The sequence below is a fragment of the Crocuta crocuta genome, unplaced genomic scaffold (genome assembly GCF_008692635.1).
Source record: "Crocuta crocuta isolate KB4526 unplaced genomic scaffold, BGI_CrCroc_1.0 scaffold18, whole genome shotgun sequence".
NCBI classification, from domain to species: Eukaryota; Metazoa; Chordata; class Mammalia; order Carnivora; family Hyaenidae; genus Crocuta; species Crocuta crocuta.
In genome coordinates, this window is record NW_027532589.1 from 88,470 (window position 1) to 111,818 (window position 23,349).

The 23,349-nt window shown below is 34.4% G+C and overlaps 1 protein-coding gene across 1 annotated transcript in view; it reads right to left on the reverse strand.

Annotated features, from left to right (window-relative positions):
- The window catches only part of SLC35F5 (solute carrier family 35 member F5), a 39,214-nt gene that overhangs the window by 10,675 nt on the left and 5,190 nt on the right, over positions 1 to 23,349 (reverse strand). The window contains exons 4-12 of the mRNA XM_077779613.1: positions 23,175 to 23,318; positions 20,104 to 20,166; positions 17,951 to 18,032; positions 16,937 to 17,127; positions 11,545 to 11,626; positions 10,856 to 10,943; positions 9,042 to 9,106; positions 7,319 to 7,423; positions 3,742 to 3,901 (exon numbers count right to left, since the gene is read on the reverse strand). Of these exons, the coding sequence (XP_077635739.1) occupies positions 3,742 to 3,901; positions 7,319 to 7,423; positions 9,042 to 9,106; positions 10,856 to 10,943; positions 11,545 to 11,626; positions 16,937 to 17,127; positions 17,951 to 18,032; positions 20,104 to 20,166; positions 23,175 to 23,318 (980 nt within the window). The remainder of the gene's footprint in view (positions 1 to 3,741; positions 3,902 to 7,318; positions 7,424 to 9,041; positions 9,107 to 10,855; positions 10,944 to 11,544; positions 11,627 to 16,936; positions 17,128 to 17,950; positions 18,033 to 20,103; positions 20,167 to 23,174; positions 23,319 to 23,349) is intronic.

Consider the following 23,349-nt stretch of genomic DNA (forward strand, 5'->3'; position numbering starts at 1 on the left):
TAATGTATATAATTAGGACTATAGGCCCATGGAAATTCTAGTCTACTAAATTCTAGCTCAGTTTAGGCTAGAATTAATAATGCTATCCTGCAATAAAAGAAGCTATCTTGATAAAGTGTCACTCAACATATTCAATAGAGGCTGTACCATTAGTTCTTAACGCAGGAAAGAAAACTCAAGTAGTAGCGGTTCCCACTACTCATGAGCTGCTCTGTGAAAAGACAGTTCAGGAAGTCAAATTTTTTTAATGCAGCATATGTTCTTAGAGATTTATAACACAAAGTACAATCATAAAGAGTCTGAGATGAAGTATTAAAAAGGAAACTATTTGAGGGTGCCTGGATGGCTCAGTCAGATAAGCATCTGACTCTCGATTTCACCTGAGGTCATGATCTCACTGTCATGAAATCAAGCTCACCGTAGAGCACGGAGCCTGCTTAGGATTCCCTCTCTGTTGCCCACTGTCCCTCCCTTACTTGTGCTTTCTCTCTCTCTCTCAAAATAAATAAATAAATAAATATAAAAATAAAATATAAAAAAAACTATTTGACTTATACTGCCTGTTCCTAATTTAGCTGATCATTGAATCCTTTGATCATCCAGTATCATTTCAGGGGCACACTTTGGGAAATGCTGAGACGGAACTAGGTGCAACCATTCAACATCTACTCAAACTGTACAGATATGGGCTTTCCAGCACACCTCAATTTTTAAAAAACAAACGAGGGACAAGAACACATCTTTAATTTACAAAAAAAGTTCACAACCATGCTTTTAAACCTGTAGTTTATTACTCAGCCATTGTTTATATATGCTGAAGTTCACTGTTCTATTTATAGTTAAACATACAATAACCTGCTTAACCAAAAAAAGAATCATCATACATGCAGATTATGACTTCTGAGAAATGTATTTTCTTATGATTTAAAATGATGTAAAATATATAGAGATATGCTTCTTATACTTGTTTTGTTGCCAAGAACACCCAGAATTTAATGGATATGTTTGTTTCATTACTGATTCATTTACTGCTACTGAGTTGTTACCATTAGTACTCTAAACACTCAATATATCTGAAAAATATATCTGAAAAATAAACCTTCTTGAGACACTGAAAAATCCATCCTAGGTAAGGATAAACAGCTTTTTTCATAATAAATGACTTTGTATAATTTACCTATTTAACAATACTCATATAATCATATTTCAATATTTACATACACAGCTGGGAAAATAAGTTGTGTTCCCTCCATGAAGAATGACATTGAAATTTTCTATCAAAATCTAAAGTCCCTATGATTGACTCAGTCTTTTCCACTTACAGGCATTTATCCTACAGAATGCTTACATATATATGCAAACACATATAGGAGGATATTCAATGCTATTTTATTTACAAAGTAAAGTACTGGAAACTTAAAATGCCTCTCAACAAGGAATCAGTAAGACATATTATATTCTAATTATGTTACATAATGGATTGAAATATAATGTATTAGAACAATACACAGGCTTTAAAAAATGAACTGAACCCTAAGTGCTGATATGTAAAGATTTACAGGCCAATCTGTGAAAAAAATCTAAGTACAGAACACTATCTATAGTATGCTCCCATTTGTATCTTAAAATTTGCGGGGCGCCTGGGTGGCTTAGTCAGTTAAGCGTCCGACTTTCGCTTAGGTCATGATCTCGTGGTTCGTGGGTTCGAGCCCCGCGTCGGGCTCTGTGCTGACTGCCAGCTCAGAGCCTGGAGCCTGTTTCGGAGTCTGTGACTCCCTCTCTCTCTGACCCTACCCTGCTTGCGCTGTCTCTCTCTCTCCTAGAAATAAATAAAACATTTAAAAAAAAAAAATTTGTTGGGGGTGGGGAGATGGGTGAAAATTAGGAGACTGACACACCCCTCTGCCTGTATAGAAAATTTTGTAGAAGGTTTAGAAGTTAATAGTGGCTGTCTCTGGGAAAAAGAAATGGAGATTTGTAGTGAAAAAGAGATCATTAGACTTCCCTTTCATTGTACATCCTTTTGTATACTTTTGTATGTATTACTCTTTTCATTCTAAAAAAGTTAAATCAAAAAAAAATTCCAAAACATGTTTTTATTTAAATGTAAAAATTTTCCAAGGGAGCAACTAAATAAACTCACATAGAGAAATTACATGTCACAGCTCCTACTTGATCATCCTCCAAAGCCAACATTAAATTCTGTTAAACATAATAAAACTCTATTGTATATGTTTATTAAAAATAAAGCTCTCAATAAAGAATGAGTGTTTTATTATTTACAGGTGTCACAGTCCATGTTTTCTATGAGTCTTAATGTAATTAATGCAACAAGCATCATGCTAAACCCTTTCTTTCTCCAGCCTAACATCCAAAAAATATTTTACTTATTGCTTTCAAATATATTCATTCCCTTTGAAATTTTCTAATTTAAACTGAACTTAAAAAACTAGAAAATGGGAACTTGTATTAAAATACAGTGAGTACATTTATTTAAATTGCAGTCAAAAATGAAGATCAACAATTCTTCATGACTCAACTGAGTTCAATCAAAACACTACCACAGTAAATTGTTCTACCTGTCCAGACCCAAGAATAGAGAGAGGCAAGAGAAATGAGAGAAGAAATACCAGAATTGAGAGAAAAGAAGCAATAGGATAAAAGAGAGTATATAATATATATCAATATAGGAAAGAAACTATGTAACTCTCTTTGATGAGTACCGAAAATACAGGCAATGAAAGATGGAAGAATGAATGAGTAAATGGATTCTGATATCAATGAGATTTAGATCAGCAAAGGAATTTAAGTACATAAATTACTACAAATGAAAGTTAATCTTTACCACAAATGAAAGGGAGTGTGGAAGACCATCAAGAAAACAGAGAAATTTCCTTAATTGAAGAGGGAGAAAAGTATAGGCAAAGCATTAAGGAAATCTTCATGGAAAAGGCTACTTTTGTCCCAGTCTTTTGCAAAGGAAAATTAGTTAGTAGTCTTAACTGGCATATAATAAAAAATTCATTTAGGAGTTTAGGTACAATTTGTGTGTGTGTTTTTTTTTCCAGTTACTATTAGATGGAAACAGCACTAAGTATCAAGCTCTATATTTGAAAGATTTCTTGAACACAACATATAATACTGTCTTCAAGCTATTTTAAGATCATGACATATCAACATGTTTGATATTATAACATTTCAAAGCATGTTAACATTTCAAGTTAACTGGAGCTTAGGGTTACATATCTGGCTCACTTACATGAAAAGCCCTAAGAATAAACAAAACAAAGACATCTATGAACAACCAGACATTCCAAAGTCTCTTAGATAAGCAAAACTCCCTAGATTCTCACTCAGAACTCATGTTATTCGTGTTTAGAATATAAACTTCCTAAGTTTGGATGTCCATTAGGTAATGGTACCTTTCATTTATATAACATTCTACTTTTAAAACACTTTTACAAATCTAGATCATTTATATTCATCCATTCAAATATTTATTCAGCAAATATTTGTTGCGCTCCTTCTGTGTGCAAGGTATTACTCTACACAATGGGTGCACAGAGGTTAAAAGACAAAGCTCTTGCTCTATTGGAGTTACTTTATTAAACTGTGAAGTGTGTGGGGTGGGAAGGTGCCCAGGAGGAGCCATCAAAAGACAGAAGAAATATAAATGCTTAAACTTCCCCGAAGTCCATAAACTGATCACTAATGAATCATAGTGTAATAAATAGTACATACCACAACCACAGGAACTCTGAGAGAACCGTTCCAATAAGGCCATTAACAATAATGCACGTTAATACTACTTTATTGGGAAACTCAAAGTCCTCAAATCCAGTATAATGAAGTAAGAAGAAACCTGGCCATAAGAGCAGCAGATTAAACAGACCTACAAAACCTAAATATGTATAAAAGAGACAAAAATTAGTAATTGTGATTTATTTAAAATTTTCACTTATAACTCTATAATTAGAAAACAACAGATTTTGCACAAAGGGCTCCAATAGGTTTCCTTAACTGGAACTTCTGTTTCTTTAAGTCATATCTATGGACAAGTCAGCACCAGAAAAAAAAACTGCACTGAAAAAAACTTGGTGATCACTGAGTCTTCAAGGTTCAACTCTTCACACTGCGCGGAGCAACTACTATGGAATAAACCACGTAATTCAAAAAGAAAAGTTGTTAACCTTAGCTACTAATAATTTAGTGTCTTCAAATTTAAAGAAACAACTGGTATATGGTGTGTGCATGGATATTCAGCCTAAATTATGAGGAAGTAGGAGGTCTGCTCTCTGCTTCAACTCATATTTATGTTTAAAGCACCTATGGTATGCTCGGAATAATGGAAGAAGTTTCCAAAACAATACATTCTTGGCTCTTGCCTTCCAGGACCTAGTTGGTGAGATAACATACCTACAGAAATAGCTACTCGACATGGGAACTAAGCACAGACTGACTACTCACAGAGGAAGGCTGTAACATTTAGTGGCTGACTATATGTGTTCTGCGGTCTAACTGCCCTGGGTTCCAATACCAGCTCCACCATTCACTGGTGATGGAAACTTTGTGCAAGGTGCAGAACCTCTTTGAAGCCTCAGTTTTCTAATCCATGAGTGTAAAATCGTATCTAATTGTGTTACTGGGAGAGTTTGGTTAAAACACTTAGAAAATACAGCATAGAACTCAGCATAGAGTAAAAAGTTAGTAAAAGGTGAGCCACTATTATTATTATTATTATAGAAATGCAAGTTTATATATGAGTGCCTATGAATAAAAGACTATAAAGAAAAAATTTACAATTTTATAGTAATTTTATTGCACTTTCTGTACAGTTCAACACCACAGATCCACTATGACATTCATTAGATAACTGTAGAGCTTTCTTAAAAGAAAGCTAAATTATAATAAATATATATTTTATATTCGTTGCTAAATAATAGACTAGTATTTAGGATGCCTACTTAAATCTTAACAGGACTGGAGTACCCAGTCTCTGCTGTTAAAGATGCAAGCCACCTCCCTCCTCCGAAGAACGGCCTTGGAGCACAAATAAGCCAGCCTTTCCCAAGAAGTGATCACCCTCTGCATTCCCCAGCTAACCCATGGAGGATGCACAGGCTGCTCTCATGGCTGAAATCCTAATGGTTCTAGGCCAGAAGGTCTCTGAGGAGTATCTAGACATTACCTGCTCCTTCCCGCCGTCCATCTCTTGCCCCAACATGCCGTGAACTGGGCCAAATCTCAATTATATGTGACACCATATGGTTCTTTCCCCTACTCTATCCTGCTTTTTTACTCCCTTGTCAGGTTTCCCTGCAGAGCACCCCTTCAATAAATCGCCACAAGAAATCCCTGTCTCATATCCTGTTTTTAGAATACCTAATTTAAGACATCTCATGATAAAAAATAAAAACAAAATGACACACATACAGAAGGGACTCATGATCTGAAAAGTATACACAACATTAAGAAGTTGTCATAATTAAAACACCAAAATTTGGCATTATCAAAAACCAAACCTAGTTTGCCATCCCTGGACTATCAAGTCTATGGAATCCCACATGAATTACCAACCTTTGAACCTAAAGACAAAGGTCCCAATTGCTTCCACCTATTCTCCAGACCCTCTAGAATCTGGCCTGCATACGTTCCTGTTCTTCCCTAAAGTGAGCTCTTTATCACAATCACACAGATCTACTGATTGCTCCCTGTCATGCTCTGCTCACATCCTCATCCCTAAAGAACCCTCCACAACCCAATCCTAACTTCTTTATGGTCCTGCCTATTGTAAAGCCCAAGTCAAATCAATATTGTGTTATATATTATGACATATATGACATGTAAAACTCACATATGACTTTTTTGTCTGTGTGTACTAAGTTAAACAATTTTTCCTGAAAATTGTCAATCTTAAAAAAAATACTCAAAAAATATTAGCACTTCGTTCCATTCCAGGTGGAATTTTATATAACTCTAAGATGAGACATCATCAAAGTTAACTTCATATTTAAGGTATATTTCTTAAATTCCATACTTAAACTTGATTGATCACCTGGTGTGGTAGCTTTTCAAACATTTTCTTTTTGTTAAGCTTAGGTGAAGATATGCAAACATTTTTTTAGCAGAAAAATATTTTCTATAAATCAAATTATAATGCAAAATCCCAACAAAACAGAGCTGTTCCAGCTGAAGCGGCAAAGAGCCCCAAGAACCAGAACCACACCTGCAAATCCACCTTCCCCCACCCTTCCCAGGATCCTCTGCAAGATCAGTTTGAAAGCTATTCATCTGCCCAATTTCCTTATTTCTCAGATGAGTATGAAATAAGTGAAATTATAACACCATGTTCCTGGTCTATTAGTTCCCTATAAGCTATATTATGAACTTCTATCACCAGGCTTTTTTATCTACTGATCTTCAGATATCTTTTAGAAGATATCCACAGATAGGGGCACCTGGGTGGCTCAATCGGTTAAGCGTCCGACTTCGGCTCAGGTCATGATCTCACGATTCATGGGATCGAGCCCTGCTTCAGGCTTTGTGCTGATAGCTAGCTCAGAGCCTGGAGCCTGCTTTGGATTCTGTGTCGCCCTCTCTCTCTGACCCTCCCCTGCTCATGCTGTCTCTCCCTCTCAGAAATAAATAAAACACTAAAAAAAAATTTTTAGAAGATATCCACAGATAAATTTGACAGATAACACAAGTATTTAACTGAGCTGCTATCAGGCAAATGAGAACTTAAGTTCTCATATTTGGTATTTAATTTACCAAAAGTAAGAATTGATGTCAGAAACTACATTTGGGTAATTTGAAAAATCTATGTCATAAAAGAGACTGTATCTTAAAGTGCAAATGGAAAGCTTTAAGTGTCCCATGAGTTTTAATTAAAAGTACATAGACTAGAATAATATATCCATATCACTTGGGGGAGTTTCTCCATTTTTGCTTCTAAAAATTCAAAAATGGTAAAATGTGTAATACAACAGGTATATTCCAACATGCTTATAATAGCACAATTCTGTCATATCAGTGAGGAAAACATCTGATTCACAGGCTAAAGACATGAATGCAAAAAAGATATTAGGAGGAATTTCTTTCTTTACTTCACACTGAGGGAACTGGCATTCTGTCATAGGTACACAATTATGCAGGGCAAGGTATGAGAAAAACAATGAGACTGGACTTCAAAAGCATTAAAATATGGCGGTTTTAAAGAATCATATGGAGAAGAGAAAGCCTTCCTTATACCCTCCAAGACAAAACCCTAAGCTAATCATTCAGAGTAAATAGCCTCACAGGTTAAACATATTCTTACCAAAGAACATTGGAATATCCAACTTATCTTCTCTGTCTACTTTTCTCTTAATCATAACAATATAGACAGCATAGAGCATGGCTCCAACAAGAGACCAAATGGAACCTGTAAAAATCAACATAATGATCTAAAGCATTTGTTCATTAATTCATTCAACACATACTTATTTAAAATCTAATAACGTGTCAGACACTATTTCAAGAAGTACACAAATATGAAAAGACAAAGTATATCCCACCCTCTCCATGTCTTCCAGGAGTAAAGGAAGCAGTTTAAAGAGTGAACAAACACACGTGCAAACATCCAATGATCTAGCCAAATATACTTAATATTAAAACCATATAAGTAACAATTTTTTAATTTTGAAATGCTACTTCAATTTGACACCTGACACTGTCTGGTGTAACAATGCTTAAGCTGTTGCTTATACAGTCCTCCCCACTGCCATGTATCAACTTTAATGTATATTCTTCTGCCATCTTCAAGGCCCCGTTCAAGTCCCATCTCTGTGTGAACTTGCCACACATTTAATACTTCAATTAATTATCCAAAAGTCCAGTGTTTTATCAAATCTATTTTTAAAAATTTTTTTTAACTTTTTTAAGAAAGCAAAAAGAAAGTCTATCAATAAAACCTCACACATACACAACAAATACATATATCATTTTACATATACTAACTGCTCTGGGTGGAAGATGATACAGTTTGTCAAGGCACAGCTATCAGTTCAAGGGTGAGAAAGAGATAATGAAGTTCAAAGCATGAACTATGCCTGGACAGTAACCAGGGATAGTTTAGAAAGCAGTGTTCCATTCAGTGAATTTCAAATATCTAAATAAAGTATCCAGAAGAGAGCCATTAAACTGGGTACTGACTATCTTTGTTTTTGTTCAATCTAAACAATGGATTAAAACTGGGTGCTCACCACAGCAGTAAATGTTTCAGGCAAGAATCATGAGTGAACCACAAAATTAGTGGGTGCAAGTATAACAGAAACAGAGCATGTGCATAGTATCTCAAAGTATCTCCCTACAAGATGCTTATTACTTGCAAAGAAAAAAGTTAGGAACTTGACACTGGAGAACCCTGGCAGACGCTACATTAAAATTAACTAGTCACTCCTAATGGGACACCATATGATTTACTGATCAGGACACTTCCAATATCACTTCCGTGGCATCCTAACCAAAATGACACAACATAAATTCAATCATAAGAAAGTATCAGACAAACAAAGAGTGAGGAGCATTCCACAAAACAACTGGACAGTACCCTTCAAAAGTGTTAAGGTTACAAAAGACGAAACAAAACAGACTGAGGGACAGTTCCAGACTCAAGGAAACTAAGGAGGCATGACAACTAAATGCAACAAGTAATCCTGGACCAGAAAAAGAACATTCATGGGAAACATGGTGAAATGTGAAAAGGATATACAGATTAGATAATTAAATTATAATCAATGTTAATTCCTGATTTTTGTAACTATACTGCAGTTTTGTACATTAGAGAGAATCTGAGTGATGGCTAATAGTTCTATGAACTATTTTTTAATTTTTTTACATTATTTCCAAAGGAAACGTTTTTTAAAAAAAGCCCCATCAGTGCCCACCCTCTGCGTGTGTGTGCACATGCACATACACGAACACAATGACACAAATACTGATACGCACAAACTTTCTTGTATTCTGTAACAGAAAGAATAGAGTGTCAAGTACTCACTTACCTATTGTATCTCTTCCAGCAGATTTTTCAGACCCTGACAAGTTTACCAGCACAACGCCTCCAATGCTATGAGAATAACAGCATTACTAATCAGCAAAATAATACATTCCTTAAAAGAGCTAATAATGAAGATAAAAATTATTTACAAGTGATCAAGACTATGCTCAAAACTGGGAAAGACTAAAACGGTCAAAGACTTTTGTGATTTAATTAATAATATTTAACAACAATAACAGGATAGTGTTAAGTGCTATATTTGTATTCAAATCATTTAATTCTCATGAAACGTACAAATTACTTTATAATAAAGGCATTACTGTTGTTACCATTACCATTTGACACATGAAAAAACTAGTACACAAACACATAAAGTTAACTTGGCCAAAATCACACAGATAGAGGACTGAACCCACAGGCAGCCTGCTTCTGGGTAAATATTCTTACCTCCTCCGCTACCTGATGCCTTTTGGTTAATAAGTAACCAACTTGTCAGCCCTCTTCCAAGATTTTTTTTTGAAAATACACACACAGTATACCCATGTATACCTAGCAATAGCACAAATGCTGTCTATTGGTAAAACCTAAATTAACAATAAAACGATACTTAAATATTTAAATAATTAAATTAATCAATTATAAATTAATGGACAAAAATAAGACTGAATTAAACTTCATTTCCTTCCCAATACAGATATATTATATTTCCCTAACGCAAGAATATGTTTAGCTAAGACATTAGCCAATCATGAGTGCAATGTAATAAACTTCTAGTGACTGTACATCTAAAGAGTAAATTAGTTGGGTCATCTGGCCTATCCCTGGAAACTACCATGGTTGTATCAAAAAGAGAAAAACACGTCATAATGAGAGCTACACATATGTGACCGCCAAGTACCTCGGTCCCTACGATAATCGCTTTTTATATACACGCTCCAAATTTTCACACCAGGCTAATACTATCATCATTTTCTCACCTAGGAAACCGTCTTAGAGAGCTTAAGGAAACTGACAGGAACAAAGAACAAAGCTCTGACTCAAACCTAGCTCTGACAGCTAAGAAACACTACTCTCTTCATTAAATCATTCAACTATCTTCTCTGATTTCTGATTTTTTCTCATAAAAACAACAGCTTTACCAAAACCAATACATCTTTGTGGAGTACTGTTGGTAAGCAAAGCCCTATGCTAGACTGCTGGTGGCACAAATAAGCAAAAAGCAAGGCTCTGGCCTTTAAAAGTTTATAACACACAGAAAAGACAAGATAAAAAGACACAAAATTACATAAAATAAAAGATTTAAGTATAGTTATTGACAACACTGATGTTATACACGAATTCAAAACTGCCAAATGATTTATTTGAAAAACAACGAAAGATCATGTGAGGATGAAACAATCAGAGAAGACGGCGTGTTTGAATAAGAGGAGATAGAAAGCCCAAAACCAAAACAAAAAGAGGAACTTGTTTTAGGAAAAGGAAATAGGAACTTGGGAGGCTATGAAATTAAGTTGCCGCATTAAGTTAGGTGTAAACATCAGTACAATTCACAGTATTATACTGTCTTCACGTGAACGGGAAGCAAAGCTGCTCTGGGATCCTTCCCTCCAGTTACTCTCCCCACGACCATTCAGAAAATTAAGTAAGGACATGACCCAAGGCTGCATGGAATGATGTCCACGTAAACCCTTCTTTCAGCCTCATCTTTCTTTGCCTATACAGTATATGATAATATAAACTATCCTATGTCACTACCAGAGAATTTTTAAACATCGTATTTTTAAGCAGAATTAACTAGCTTTTATGTTATGTTCTCACCTTAAAATTACAGCTAATAGTTTAGAAAGAGTAAATCTATCTCCACTGTTACTTGGAAACACTGCAGCAAGAATTAAGGTAAAAAGTCCTGCAGGGAAAAAAAGATACATCAGCTTTAATTCTGTCAAAAGCAGCCTTTAAACTAAATCATGTTTATTTCAACAAAACAGATTAACTACAGCCCTACTTATTTCAAACTAATAAGAGTTAAGTTGAGCACTCAAAGTAACATTATAACCTCATCATAATCAAGCATGTGTGCTCAAGTTATTTTTATAGCTTCAAAAATACTTTTTCTCTCCCAGATTTGGAAGGTGATTCAATTTTTAAAATAAAACATCTTTCATTGGGTAAATTACAGTTCTGAAAAAAGCAATTACATTTAGCCAAAGGATCCAGAAAAAGATCTTCAGAAACAATATGTGAAAGGAATGACAACCACAATACAAAAACCCAGCGTAGAAAACTTTAATATGTTGTTATATGAAAAATACCATAACATAGTTAAAGGAATATAAATAGCACAAGGCCACAGCATAAAACTACAAATATTATGTAGTTATAACATGCTACTGTACATCAGTATGAATGTAATTTGTAATAAGATAAAAATGTGTATATATGTACATACACACATAGCAGAAAAAGGCTTCAAGTTATAATGTAAATTTTGAAGACAAATTTCTTACCAGAGGTTGAGGATAAAATATTAACTATAGCAACTTGTGTGTCTGAAAGTGCTTCTTGATATGATAAATTTGCCAGAAACCACTAAAGAAAAAGAAAACAAAGTGAACCCTACTGAATGACATGCATATTTATATCTGTCCCAATGTACAGGCCCCCTCCTTTCTTTCCTCCTAAATATTTTATCATAAGAGCTTTTAAAAGTTGCTTTCTATTGAAAAATCACAAGCCCAAAGAAGAAGGCATTTATAATTAGATTTAAGATCTTTGCTATTCAATTTCCCTTAAGAAATTAAGAACAGTTGATTAAAATTAGCATTCGAGTTTTTTTTTTTTTAATTTCTAGGAGAGAGAGAGAGACAGCGTGAGCAGGGGAGGGTCAGAGAGAGAGGGAGACACAGACTCTGAAACAGGCTCCAGGCTCTGAGCTGGCAGTCAGCACAGAGCCCGACGCGGGGCTCGAACCCACGAACCGCGAGATCATGGCCTAAGCGAAAGTCGGACGCTTAACCTACTAAGCCACCCAGGCACCCCTCAAGTTTGTTTTAAATGAGGGAAAAAATGAGTATCAACTTTAAAATTTGCTTTATCCAAGGATTTCTAGCATTCTATTGAAGTTAATTAAATCAAATTTAAATGTGGGGAAATTCTCCAATATTAAAATATGTACAGATAAATATAGCATGATGAGAAATCAACTGAACAAGATGATGCCTTATGGGGATGGATCAAGGTAGCTACTAGCTAGGTAGACTGATAAAAGGACATATTCATTTTGCAAATCTAAAAAAGTCCAATGAAAAATATGAATTTGCTAGCTAATTATTGTTATTTCTCTGACTCTCAGTTTGGAGACACAATACAAAGAATTCTCATAACTGGATATAATTAAAGGAAGTTTTCCGGTTTGAGGATTTTTTTTCCTTCTCTTTAGTTCATCTAAGCTAGGATATTCTTATATCCTCAATACTGTGCCTAATTTAAGGAATAAGAAATAAGACTTCTTTTTGATGAAGCCTGTGTGTATGTGCTGTGGGGGGTGGGGTTCCAAAACTCATTTATTTTCACTGCTATTAGATATATATCCCTATTTTCACACCTCATCCATTTTTCTGTTGATGGATATTTTTTGACTATTTCAAACAATGATACTATGGATATTCTAGTGCATGCCTCCTGGTACACATGTGCATGAGAGTCACTAACAGATATACTAAGCAGCAGACTGCTGGGTCAATCAAAGTCAAGTACATCTAACTGTTTTCAGCATCACTGTTACTTAAGACATATTCATATTCCACTGAAGAATGACTATCCTCCTAAGAGAGGGGACATCTCTTGATCTTTCTCAGAACTTTTAGTTGAGTGCTATAAATTTAGCATTTACATTTCAATGAAGCAACAGACATATCTTAGAGCACTGCTAGAAGGTAGCAGATAGCTGAATCTAGTCGATTCCACTGTACTCAAGGTGAAAGCCAGAGTAAAAGTATAGCAAAGTGATTCTGACTCCATCTGTAGTTCTCTGACTTCCTAGATAATTTCACTTGACTTTCTAAATGAGAAAATGAGGTAGCAGTTGCTAAGATGAACAGTATCAAACATATATGGCAATAAGCCACAATCTGCTTATGGTTCAAGTGCTAGAAAAGTGAAAGATTCTACTCTTAATTATCTTTTGGAGATCTGTCTGCAAGAACAGGTAAAACTTATAGGGTGAAAATTAACTTTCTTGATCCATTTTCCTTACCACTTTAACACATAAATACTCTGCTCATTTTCCAAACAATCTCACTGGTCTCTGCTAATACAAGACAAAGAAATAGAAACAGATCACTTAGGTAGCGGCCATTCAAAACTCCTAAGAATGCATCATGAGTTATAAACCCTTTCTAGAAAGACCTTCCTATTCTATACCTCTCCCCATTCTCTGGCTTTCAAATCCAAGGTACTTTCATCACAAAAGAAGACTCGCCTCAATTACCCTCCAATAAAAATTAACCTTACAGTGTTTCACTTCAGTATTCCAGAGTTGAGGACAACCACTTACTAATAAATAATCACAAATAAGTTATATATTTCATTATTTCATGAGTAGTAAGTTACTTCAAAATTATCATAAAAGGTATTCTAGATAAATACTATATGATCTAAATTATATTCTACAGAGAAAAATTAAAACACCACAAGTCCTCATGAGACAAAAGACATTCAAGGTGGACTGGCAAATATAGTAATCACTAACTCCTCTGTCCTGCACTGTACACTAGCCACTAGCCACATGTAGCTACTGAGGAACTGAAATGCAGCTAGCCTGAACTGAAATGTTTTGCAACTAAAATTGAAATAAAAACTGAAGTTGAAAAGAAATAGGAACTGACATAAAAATAGAAATTGAAATGAAATTGAAATCCTTAGAAGATTTTAGTACACAAAAAAGATATAAAGTATCTGAATTCTCATATCGATAACATGTTAAAATATTTTATACATAGTGGGTTAAATAAGAAGTTATTAAAATTAACTTCACTTGTTTCTCTTAACCAGATTTCTCTTTAAATTTTTTTTGAAAATATAATTTTATTTTATTTTTTTGAAAATATAATTTTACAAAACTGGAAGGGGTGCCTGAGTGGCTCAGTCAGTTAAGTGTCCGACTTCGGCTCAGGTCATGATCTCAGGGTCTGTGGGTTCAATCCCCACACAAGGCTCTGTGCTGACAGCTCAGAGCCTGGAGCCTGCTTCAGACTCTGTGTCTCTCTCTCTGCCCCTCCCTAGCTCGCACTTTCTCTCTCTCTCTCTCAAAAATAAATTAACATTTAAAAAATTTATTTTAATTCTTTTCTAATTGTAGAAAATTCAAAAATATACAGGACAACCGCATTTGAGACTCACATTTATTTGTATTAAATAGCACTGTTCTAAACCTTATCAAAGCTTATCACTCTCTTAAATTAGGTTTCCAACAAGCTCTATACCTGGACTATATTACTCTTTCTATAGCAATGCCTTTACTAAAGACCAACATAGCTTTCTAGGCTCGTAAGTTATTTAGGTTTTTGTATGTTTTTTTTTTTTTTAAAAAAAGGTGGAAGCAACCCAAGTTCAGATCAATGAATGAATAAATAAACAAAATATGGTATATCCATACGATGAAATAATATTCATCCTTTAAAAGGAAGAATGTTCTGGGGTGCCTGGGTGGCTCAATCAGTTAAGCATCTGACTCTTGATTTCGGCTCAAGTAATGATCTCCTGGTTCATGAGTTCAAACTCTGTGCTGGGCTCTGCTCTGATAGTGTGGAGTCTGCTTCGAATTCTCTCTCTGCCCCTCCTCCATATATGTGTGCATTCTCTCTCTCTCAAAATAAATAAACAAAAAAACTTAAATGAAGAAAGTTCCGACACATGCTACAAGGATGAACCCTGAAGGCTTTATGCTGAGGTAAGCCAGTCATAAAAGGAAAAACAGTTATGACTCTATTCATACAAGGTACTTAAGAGTGGTCAAATTCATAGTGACAGAAAGTAGAATGGTGTTTGTCAAAGGCTGGGGAAGGTAAGAAAGGGGAGTTTTTAATGGATATAGAATTTCAGTTTTACGAGATGAAAACTGTTCTGTTGACAGATGGTGGTGGTTGCGCAACAATGTCAATGTACTTAATGTCACTAAAGCTATATATACTTTAAAATGGTTACAATGAAACAAAAAGGTTAAAATGGTAAATATATAACACGTGTACTTTATCACAATTTTTAAAAGGCTTTTTATATCCATATATCTATCTCTATATCAACATGCTACATGGAATAGTACCTATGTAACGTATTTAATCTGTGTAATACATTCTCTCCGAGTCATGAGTTAGAAGTTTGCTTTATCCAAAGAAGGGAAATACCATATTTCCTTTTAATAGGCAATAAGCTATGTAATTCAGGAGGTTTTCCTATTTGCCTTTCCTTTTAGCAATTTGCCTAGGGATTAACTGTGTGCTCATTTGAAGTAGCTTTTTTCCTTTAAATTGAAGTTCCTGATATAATCATCCCTTTCCAAAGCCAGCTTCTGCCCTACACACACACACACACACACACACACACACACACACAACCTGTTTAATCTGGCTCTTATCTTTTCCTTTTTTTTAAAGTTTCTATATTTATTTTGAGAAAGAGAGAATGTGAGCAAGGGAGGGGCAGAGAGACAGAGAGAGAATCCCAAGCAGGCTCCATGATGTCAGCACAGAGCCCAATACAGGGCCTGATCTCATGAAGCGTGAGATTGTGACCTAAGCCGAAATCAAGAATTGGACATTTAACTGACTGAGCCACCCAGGTTTAATTTTTACTATATATATATAATACACTTTTATTATTCTTCACCTCAAGTCTCATTTGAAAATTAGAGTCTCATTTGAAAACATATAATTAATAAATCTTAATCTTGCCTTACATTATTTCAAAATAAGCGAACAGAAATCACAATCAACAGCATAATCCAAATGTATGAGCTTTTTAGTATATATGTAATTATCATAAGTCACAAAGATTTTCTGATTTGCACTGCCGAATATATTAATCAAGGTAGCACTCAGCTAGATGTTATTCAGGAAGAGGACAGAAAAAAGTGGGCTATGTGATGAGGCAAAACTGGGAAGTAAAAAAATCTTATAATCAGGCTAATGATATTGACATTAGTATTGCATTATCTAGTGTTTAAAAAAAGATCAATATAAATTTAAATCTTACAGGCTCATACTAAACAACCTTGGATTAGGCTGCTTCCAATGACATACATAAGAGCAATGAAATTCACCATTAAATTTTAAACTCCAGAGTTTTCACTAACTCAGACAAGTCTAATCCCAGCTTATTCCAAAATATTTGCTACACGATTGTTCTATGTGAAATCTTAAGCACCTTTTTGTTTCTATATTAATATAAAAAAGAAGCTATCAACAATACTGTAAGAAATTCTGTAAAAATGTTTACTATGAATACTTGCTAAAATATTTGACCACATATACATGAATTTACTATATAACCACCAAATCACTTTTTTGACAAAATCAATGCATACAGTAAACTCTTATCTGGATACTTATTAGCCCTTGTATACATCATATTATAAAATAACTATTAATTATTCTGACCTTGAAGCAATACCAAATTCTGAAAATATATAGAAGTAGCTATAACATTATTGCAATTATTGAATTCTTTGAGGTACGGCAAGCATTTCTTGACTTTGATACTCAAATTCCCCAATGATCCCAAATAGCTGAGTTTAGAGTCACGAGTAAGCAAACTAACAGCATTACACTTCAACAGCAAACTGCTGGTATGTACACTGTCTTAAAATTCAAGATCTAAATACATAATGAAAAGAAGACCTACCACAAAGCAAAAAAAAAAGCTAATTTTTGCTACTTGAGTTGCTGTAAGTTTCCCCACAGTTTTGAGTAAGGATTCTTGTTCTTTCACAGTAGGATATGACATGCGAGACAACTTAGCTTCCAATGCATGGCTTGATGGAAGCTGTCGAATCTCCATGATATTACTGAACCTTACACGAGACTTTTTGGGAGCTTAAAAGGAAAAGCATAATACAAAATCATTAAATGTCTCCCCTTACAGCCAACAAAAGCCATAAATTTTAATTTACTGATAAATATATATTCTTTCATCCATATATGATCAGACTTGGACAGCAAAGAAAACCAGAGATATATTATAACCTGGGGAAGCTCTGCTCAAAGAGTTAACAGGAAAACTATTTTCCTCTATAAAAATGTTTTAAAGGCTTTAAAATGAGACCAAATATTCAAACAAGGGTTCTGTAATTATGTACACATATTGCCTGCTTCAGGATTATAGTATGGTTATTATTTTAGCTTTTATTAGTTATTTAGTTATTATTGTATAACTTTTTTTGGATATTTCCTCATAGATACACACTTTCTGAGAATTTATTTTCCTGGTCAAGTACGTAGAACACTCCTCTAGAGGTTCATTCTTTGCAAGAGAATATTAGGGATAAATACCGTGTCTTATGCTGAAGCTGACATTGTTTACACAATTCATGGATACAACAAAACTCTTATAATTTGCTATTAGGGGTGTTTAGCGGCATGATTGAAGAGGAAAGTGTTCATCATATATATAATTTTTCTGTCATTATATATATAAAAACTGCCCTATATATATAATTTTTAAATTATTTCTAGTTGAATTAATAAAAACTTCTAGACAAAACCTCTGGAAAACTACAGACCAAGCTAACCCCACATGGAAAAGAAGAAATGTCAGGTGTTCCTACTCAACCCACAAAATCGCTAAGTTTGGGGATGGCTTAAATGAAACTAAAATTTCTTCCCATTTCTAAGTTATAAAATTATAAGCTTTGCTTACTTTTTTCAGTATCATTGTTTGTGTTCTCAGGCTTTTCACTTGGAATATCATGAAATTTCACAGGAACATACAGAGGTTCACTCTAGAATGTAACAAAAACAGAAACAAATACAAACAGCAAGTGTAATAGCTGGTATATTGTCTAAAATTTAAGTTGAGAGTGCGTAGTCACATATACCACAGCTTACCACCTTATTTACATGGTAGAATTCTCTAAAATGTATTGGAACAGCATTGGTACATTATGATATTCAGCATTTAAATGTCAAAAAAACAGACCTCTTTCTCAAACAGATTATCTCCTATTCCTTTTCATTTATTCTTTTAACAAATACATGCTAAGCTTCTACTATGTCAGAAACTGTTCTAGATCATGGGGATATAAAAGTGAAAAAGGATAAAGTCTCTGTCATCAATGATCATGTAGGTTAAAGGGGAAGGCAGGCAATGAAGAGATAATCAAGTATATACTGTGTATATATTTGCCGAACTGTTTCCTCTTATTACTTAAGATTCAACTAAAGATTAAGATTCCTGAAAACTATTACAGGTTTAATAGACAAAAAATGGCTACCACTTATCAGTTCTTGCGATGCACTAGGCACCAAGTCCAGAGCAGTTAAACACATATTTCCCATCAGTCCTCATAACACCCTCATAAAATTGTATTTAAAAAAACTTTGTGCATCTGGGTGGCTCAGTTCACTGAGCATTTTATTCTTGATTTCAGCTCAGGTCACAATCTCACGGTTGTGGGATCGAACCCAGAGTTGGGCTCCACGCTGAGCTGCTTGGGATTCTCTCTCTCCCACTCTCTCTCTGCCTCTCCCCACCTCACTCACTCCTCTCTCTCACAAAATAACTATTAAAGTAATTAATAATAAGTATTTAAAAAATACTTCTATAGAAGCTCAGGTATAAAATAATCAAGTGGTAGACAACAGAACTACCGGGTTTATCTAACCATGCTTTAAAAGTCTATGTTTTTAAATGCTTCTGAATTCCTCTACTGTTTTTACAAATGTTCTTTAAATGATCTATATTTAAGCACAATTTTTTAACTAGGCTGTTTCTTAAATTAACGGAAAATGTTTTAATTTCCCTTTTAGCTCTTGGTAGAGAACTCTGCCAATGAAAAATATTCAGTCAACGAAGAGACAACAGGAGGTTAAAATAGACATAGTCTCTTCATTCACTGAACTTTTTATTATAGCATTTGTTCTAGAAAATTCTGACATGTCCATCTCACAGATAATAGCAAAAATTAGTAAAAGAGTAGTTAGAAGAATAGTCTGCCACCTTAAATCTTCCTTTTATGTTGACAGAGGCAATTGATATTAATCTTGCTGATTTTAAAGATCTCAGACAAAAGAAATTACATTTTCTCTAAGTTTCATAAATTCTTTACAGTACCCGGTAGCCTCCCCTGCGTGAAACTATAGTTCTAAAAGGTAGACAAACAATAAGGTCACCGCACTAGTACTTTATAAAGTGCTGTTAAACTTTAGAGTAACATTAAACTTTTTACAAGATAGAATGCCACATTTGGAAAAATACATTTTAAAGAGAGGCTTCTCTTTAAACCCTAAAAAAACCCAGATTCCTACACACTTTCTCTCCAACTAGATTATACATGCTTAAAATAAGTGAATATGTTAATTACTTTACTTGTTCACTTATTATCTGTCTCTTCCTCCCTCTCCAAACACACACTCTCACGAGAACAAAAGCTGTATTTCTAAAGCCTAGAACAAGTGCTTAACAAATATTAAGTGCCCTTAGAATTTGTGTAAAAAAATGTGGAATAAATAAGCTGCTTATATATTCTCAGTATCCAGCAAAAATATTTGTTTCTAAGTGATAAAAATAATAATGAACACAGTGACAAAGTCAGTAAGAAACGAAGGACAAAGGATTGTCCCTTAGTATTTTCACTCCATAACCAATGTACTCTTCCTCTCTCTCCCCAGAAGGCAGAGTTGCTTACTTTTTGGTCCCAGGAAACAAAGTACTACATTACAATTCTTACGGAAGGCACCCAATATTAAGATATATCTACATCTTAATATAGTGGTGCTGTAAAGCTATTTCAGTCCTTCCTGTCATGGCTCAATTCCACCCATTCCACTCTGGATGAGAAAAAAAGCACTTACCAAAGAACTATTCATAGTTGTATCTGTTGTGCAAGCAGCAAAGTAACCTTCAGCATCTGCAAACTACAGATAATGGGACATAAAATTTAATTAAACTCATGTTATAAAGTAAGGCTGCTGTCATTCACAGCTCAAAGGAACAGAATAAAAAATCCAGAGTAGACCTGTAAGAGCATAATTATTAATAATAATAGAAGCTAATGTCAAGTATTCAATCATGCAAGGTGGTATTATCAACTTCATTTTACTGATGAAGAAACTGAAACTGAGAGATTTCATCTAAGTAAAAGAGCCAGGATTAAAACCCAAGTCAGTCTAAATACAAAACTTACCACCTTTTCACAGTACAATTATAACATTTCAGATCAGCAGGAAAACGATGCATGGGTTAGTAAAAAAGACAAATAACATCTTAGTGTTACACTGATAACAGTATTAATGCCAAGAACCACCTAAATGGATCTCAGGGACTGGATGCACTTGGAGAACTCTGGGCTAGGTCTGCATAAGCATGCTTTTATTCATTCCCACAGCTACCCTATTTTCCCTGCGTAAAGGCTGAAGAGGTTAAATAACTTGCTCAAGGTCACACAATCAGCAAATGACAGCACGAGATTCAAAGACCAGAGCCCAGGCCTTTAAGAATTCTTGTAGGTCAGTAAGAAGGAGTCAACGTAGAAAAACAAACAAAATATAGACAACTCAAAGAATTCTATTATGCAACAAATAAAAGAAAAAGCTACCAAAAACATGCAAATTAAACAAAGTATCACCATTCACCTGTCAAATTGGGAAATGTTGGAGTTTTGGTAAGGATTCAATCTCATGCACTGCTAATAGAGATATGAATTGTAGATGATAATTTAGTAATAAGTAGCAAAAGCCTGAAAAATGGCATTACTGCTTTATCCAGCAATTATGCTTTGAGGAATTTATCCTAAGTAAATAACTACAAATGTGTATAAAAATATTCGCATTTACTTACATCAAAATAAAAAGTGAAAACAATCTCATCACCAAGGAAAAGTTAAATAAAAAAAATAAACAAATGTTTATTAGCCTGGAAAAGTATTCATGATATACTGTTACATGAAAAGCAACATCTAGTTGACAATGACATAAACTAAACTTATTTCTACTATAATTTTAAATATATGCACATTACTACATAGCTCTAGAGAGTATCACATATATATAGTGGTGTTAGAATGGTGAGATTATGGACAGACTATTCTTATTCTTCTTGTTACCATAACTTGTCTTCAATAATAAATGTTCAATACTACTACAAAAAAATTAACATTAAAAATGTTCTAGGAATATTATTGTTCATGATATACCACTAAGAACAGAAAGCCAACTGTAAAACAGGACATAACAGCACAATTCCAGTTTACAAAAAATAAAATAAAAATAAACATACGAGAAAGAATGGTAGGATATATGCCAAAATTCTCTGGGCTCATTCCTTGAATGGTGGAATTTCTTATTTTCTTTTTTGTCCTCTGTATTTCTAAACTTTCAATAATGTGCATGTATTACATACACATAACACAGACCTACATGTGATACTACAGTATATATGCATTTCTATAACGTACATGTATTACTTTTGCAAATAACCAGAAAAGACAAGACGTTATATAATGTCTCTCATTAGAAAAGTCAAGAAATAATACTAATCTAATGCACAAAAAATAGTACACATAAAAAATAACAGAGAAAGAAAGTATTTGAGAAGAGTGGAGAATGGGAGTTAGTTATTATTTAATGGACAGAATTTCTGTTCTGGATAATGAAGAAGTTCTGGAGATGGACAGGTGATGACTGCACACAGCAAAGTGAATGTACTTAATACGACTGAACATTTAAAATGTTCACTATACGCCACTATACATTTATTTATAGTTTTTAGTTTTGAGAGAGAGAGAGAGTGAGCACAAGTGGGGGAGGGGCAGAGAGAGACGGGGACAGAGGATATGAAGCAGACACCATGCTGACAGCAGTGAGCCTGATGCAGGGCTTGAACCCACAAATCGTGAATTCATGACCTGAGCCAAAGCTGGACATTCAACTGACTGAGCCACCAAAGCGCCCTTATGCCACTATACATTTAAAAATGATTAAAACTGGGGGTGCCTGGGTGGCTTAGTCGGTTAGGCGTCCAACTTTCACTTAGGTCATGATCTCGCGGTTTGTGGGTTCGAGCCCCGCGTCTGTGCTGACTGCCAGCTCAGAACCTGGAGCCTATTTCGGAGTCTGTATCTTCCTCTCTCTCTGACCCTCCTCTGCTCACGCTGTCTCTCTCTCTCCTAGAAATAAATAAATAACTAAATAAATAAGATTAAAACTGTAAATTTTATGCTATATTATCTAAGTACAATAAAAAAAAGGGGAAGAGAAAAGGGACTAAAATGGTAAATATGGTGTTATGCATATTCTATCATAATTTTAAAAGAAGAGAAAAGGAGAAGGGAAAAAGAAAAGAATGTAAGAGGCAGTTTTTTACTCTTCATTCTCAAAAATTCAGTTTCTACTTCTACAAGGAAGATAACTGCCATTTCTTTCAACTCTCATGAATTAATACATTATATTACATCAATAAAAGAATTTGGTAAACCAAACATCTGAAACATGGCCTAAAAACTGCTCTTTTCATTTTAATAAATAAAACCTTGAATTACTTTATTTCTACAATCAACTTTACAACTAATTAGATGCTATTCATCCGGTCTGCAAATGACCAAAGACTCCAGATATTGTTTTTATTCCTCACTTACATCTTCATCTCCACATTGATTTGGGCTAGCTCAATAATTTTTAACAACTCAAAGGATGTTATAAGGTAACAGAAAGAAAGTGATTATGTACCTTTGATTTCTCATAAGATATTTTGATACCGAGCAGATTAGAAGAATAAATTTAAAATTTTGGACAAAAGGAGGTTTCTTTCAGGTTACCTTCACTCACTTTAACAACTTGAAATCTGACAATCCTTTAAGACACTACTAACCTTATACTTGGAAAAAATAAATCCCCTCTCCAACAAGTACTTAAAATTTAAAACTTACAAAAGCGGCATGCTTTCCTCGAAATCCTCTTGTACACTGTTGTCTCCATGGCTTCCAAACAATAAAGCCCAAAAGGTATAGAACAAACATAGATGTTTTTGCAAAGGTGCTGAAGAACGGCTTGTTGTACTGAGTAAAAACATACTGTAGAGGAAAAATTTATATAAACTATGAG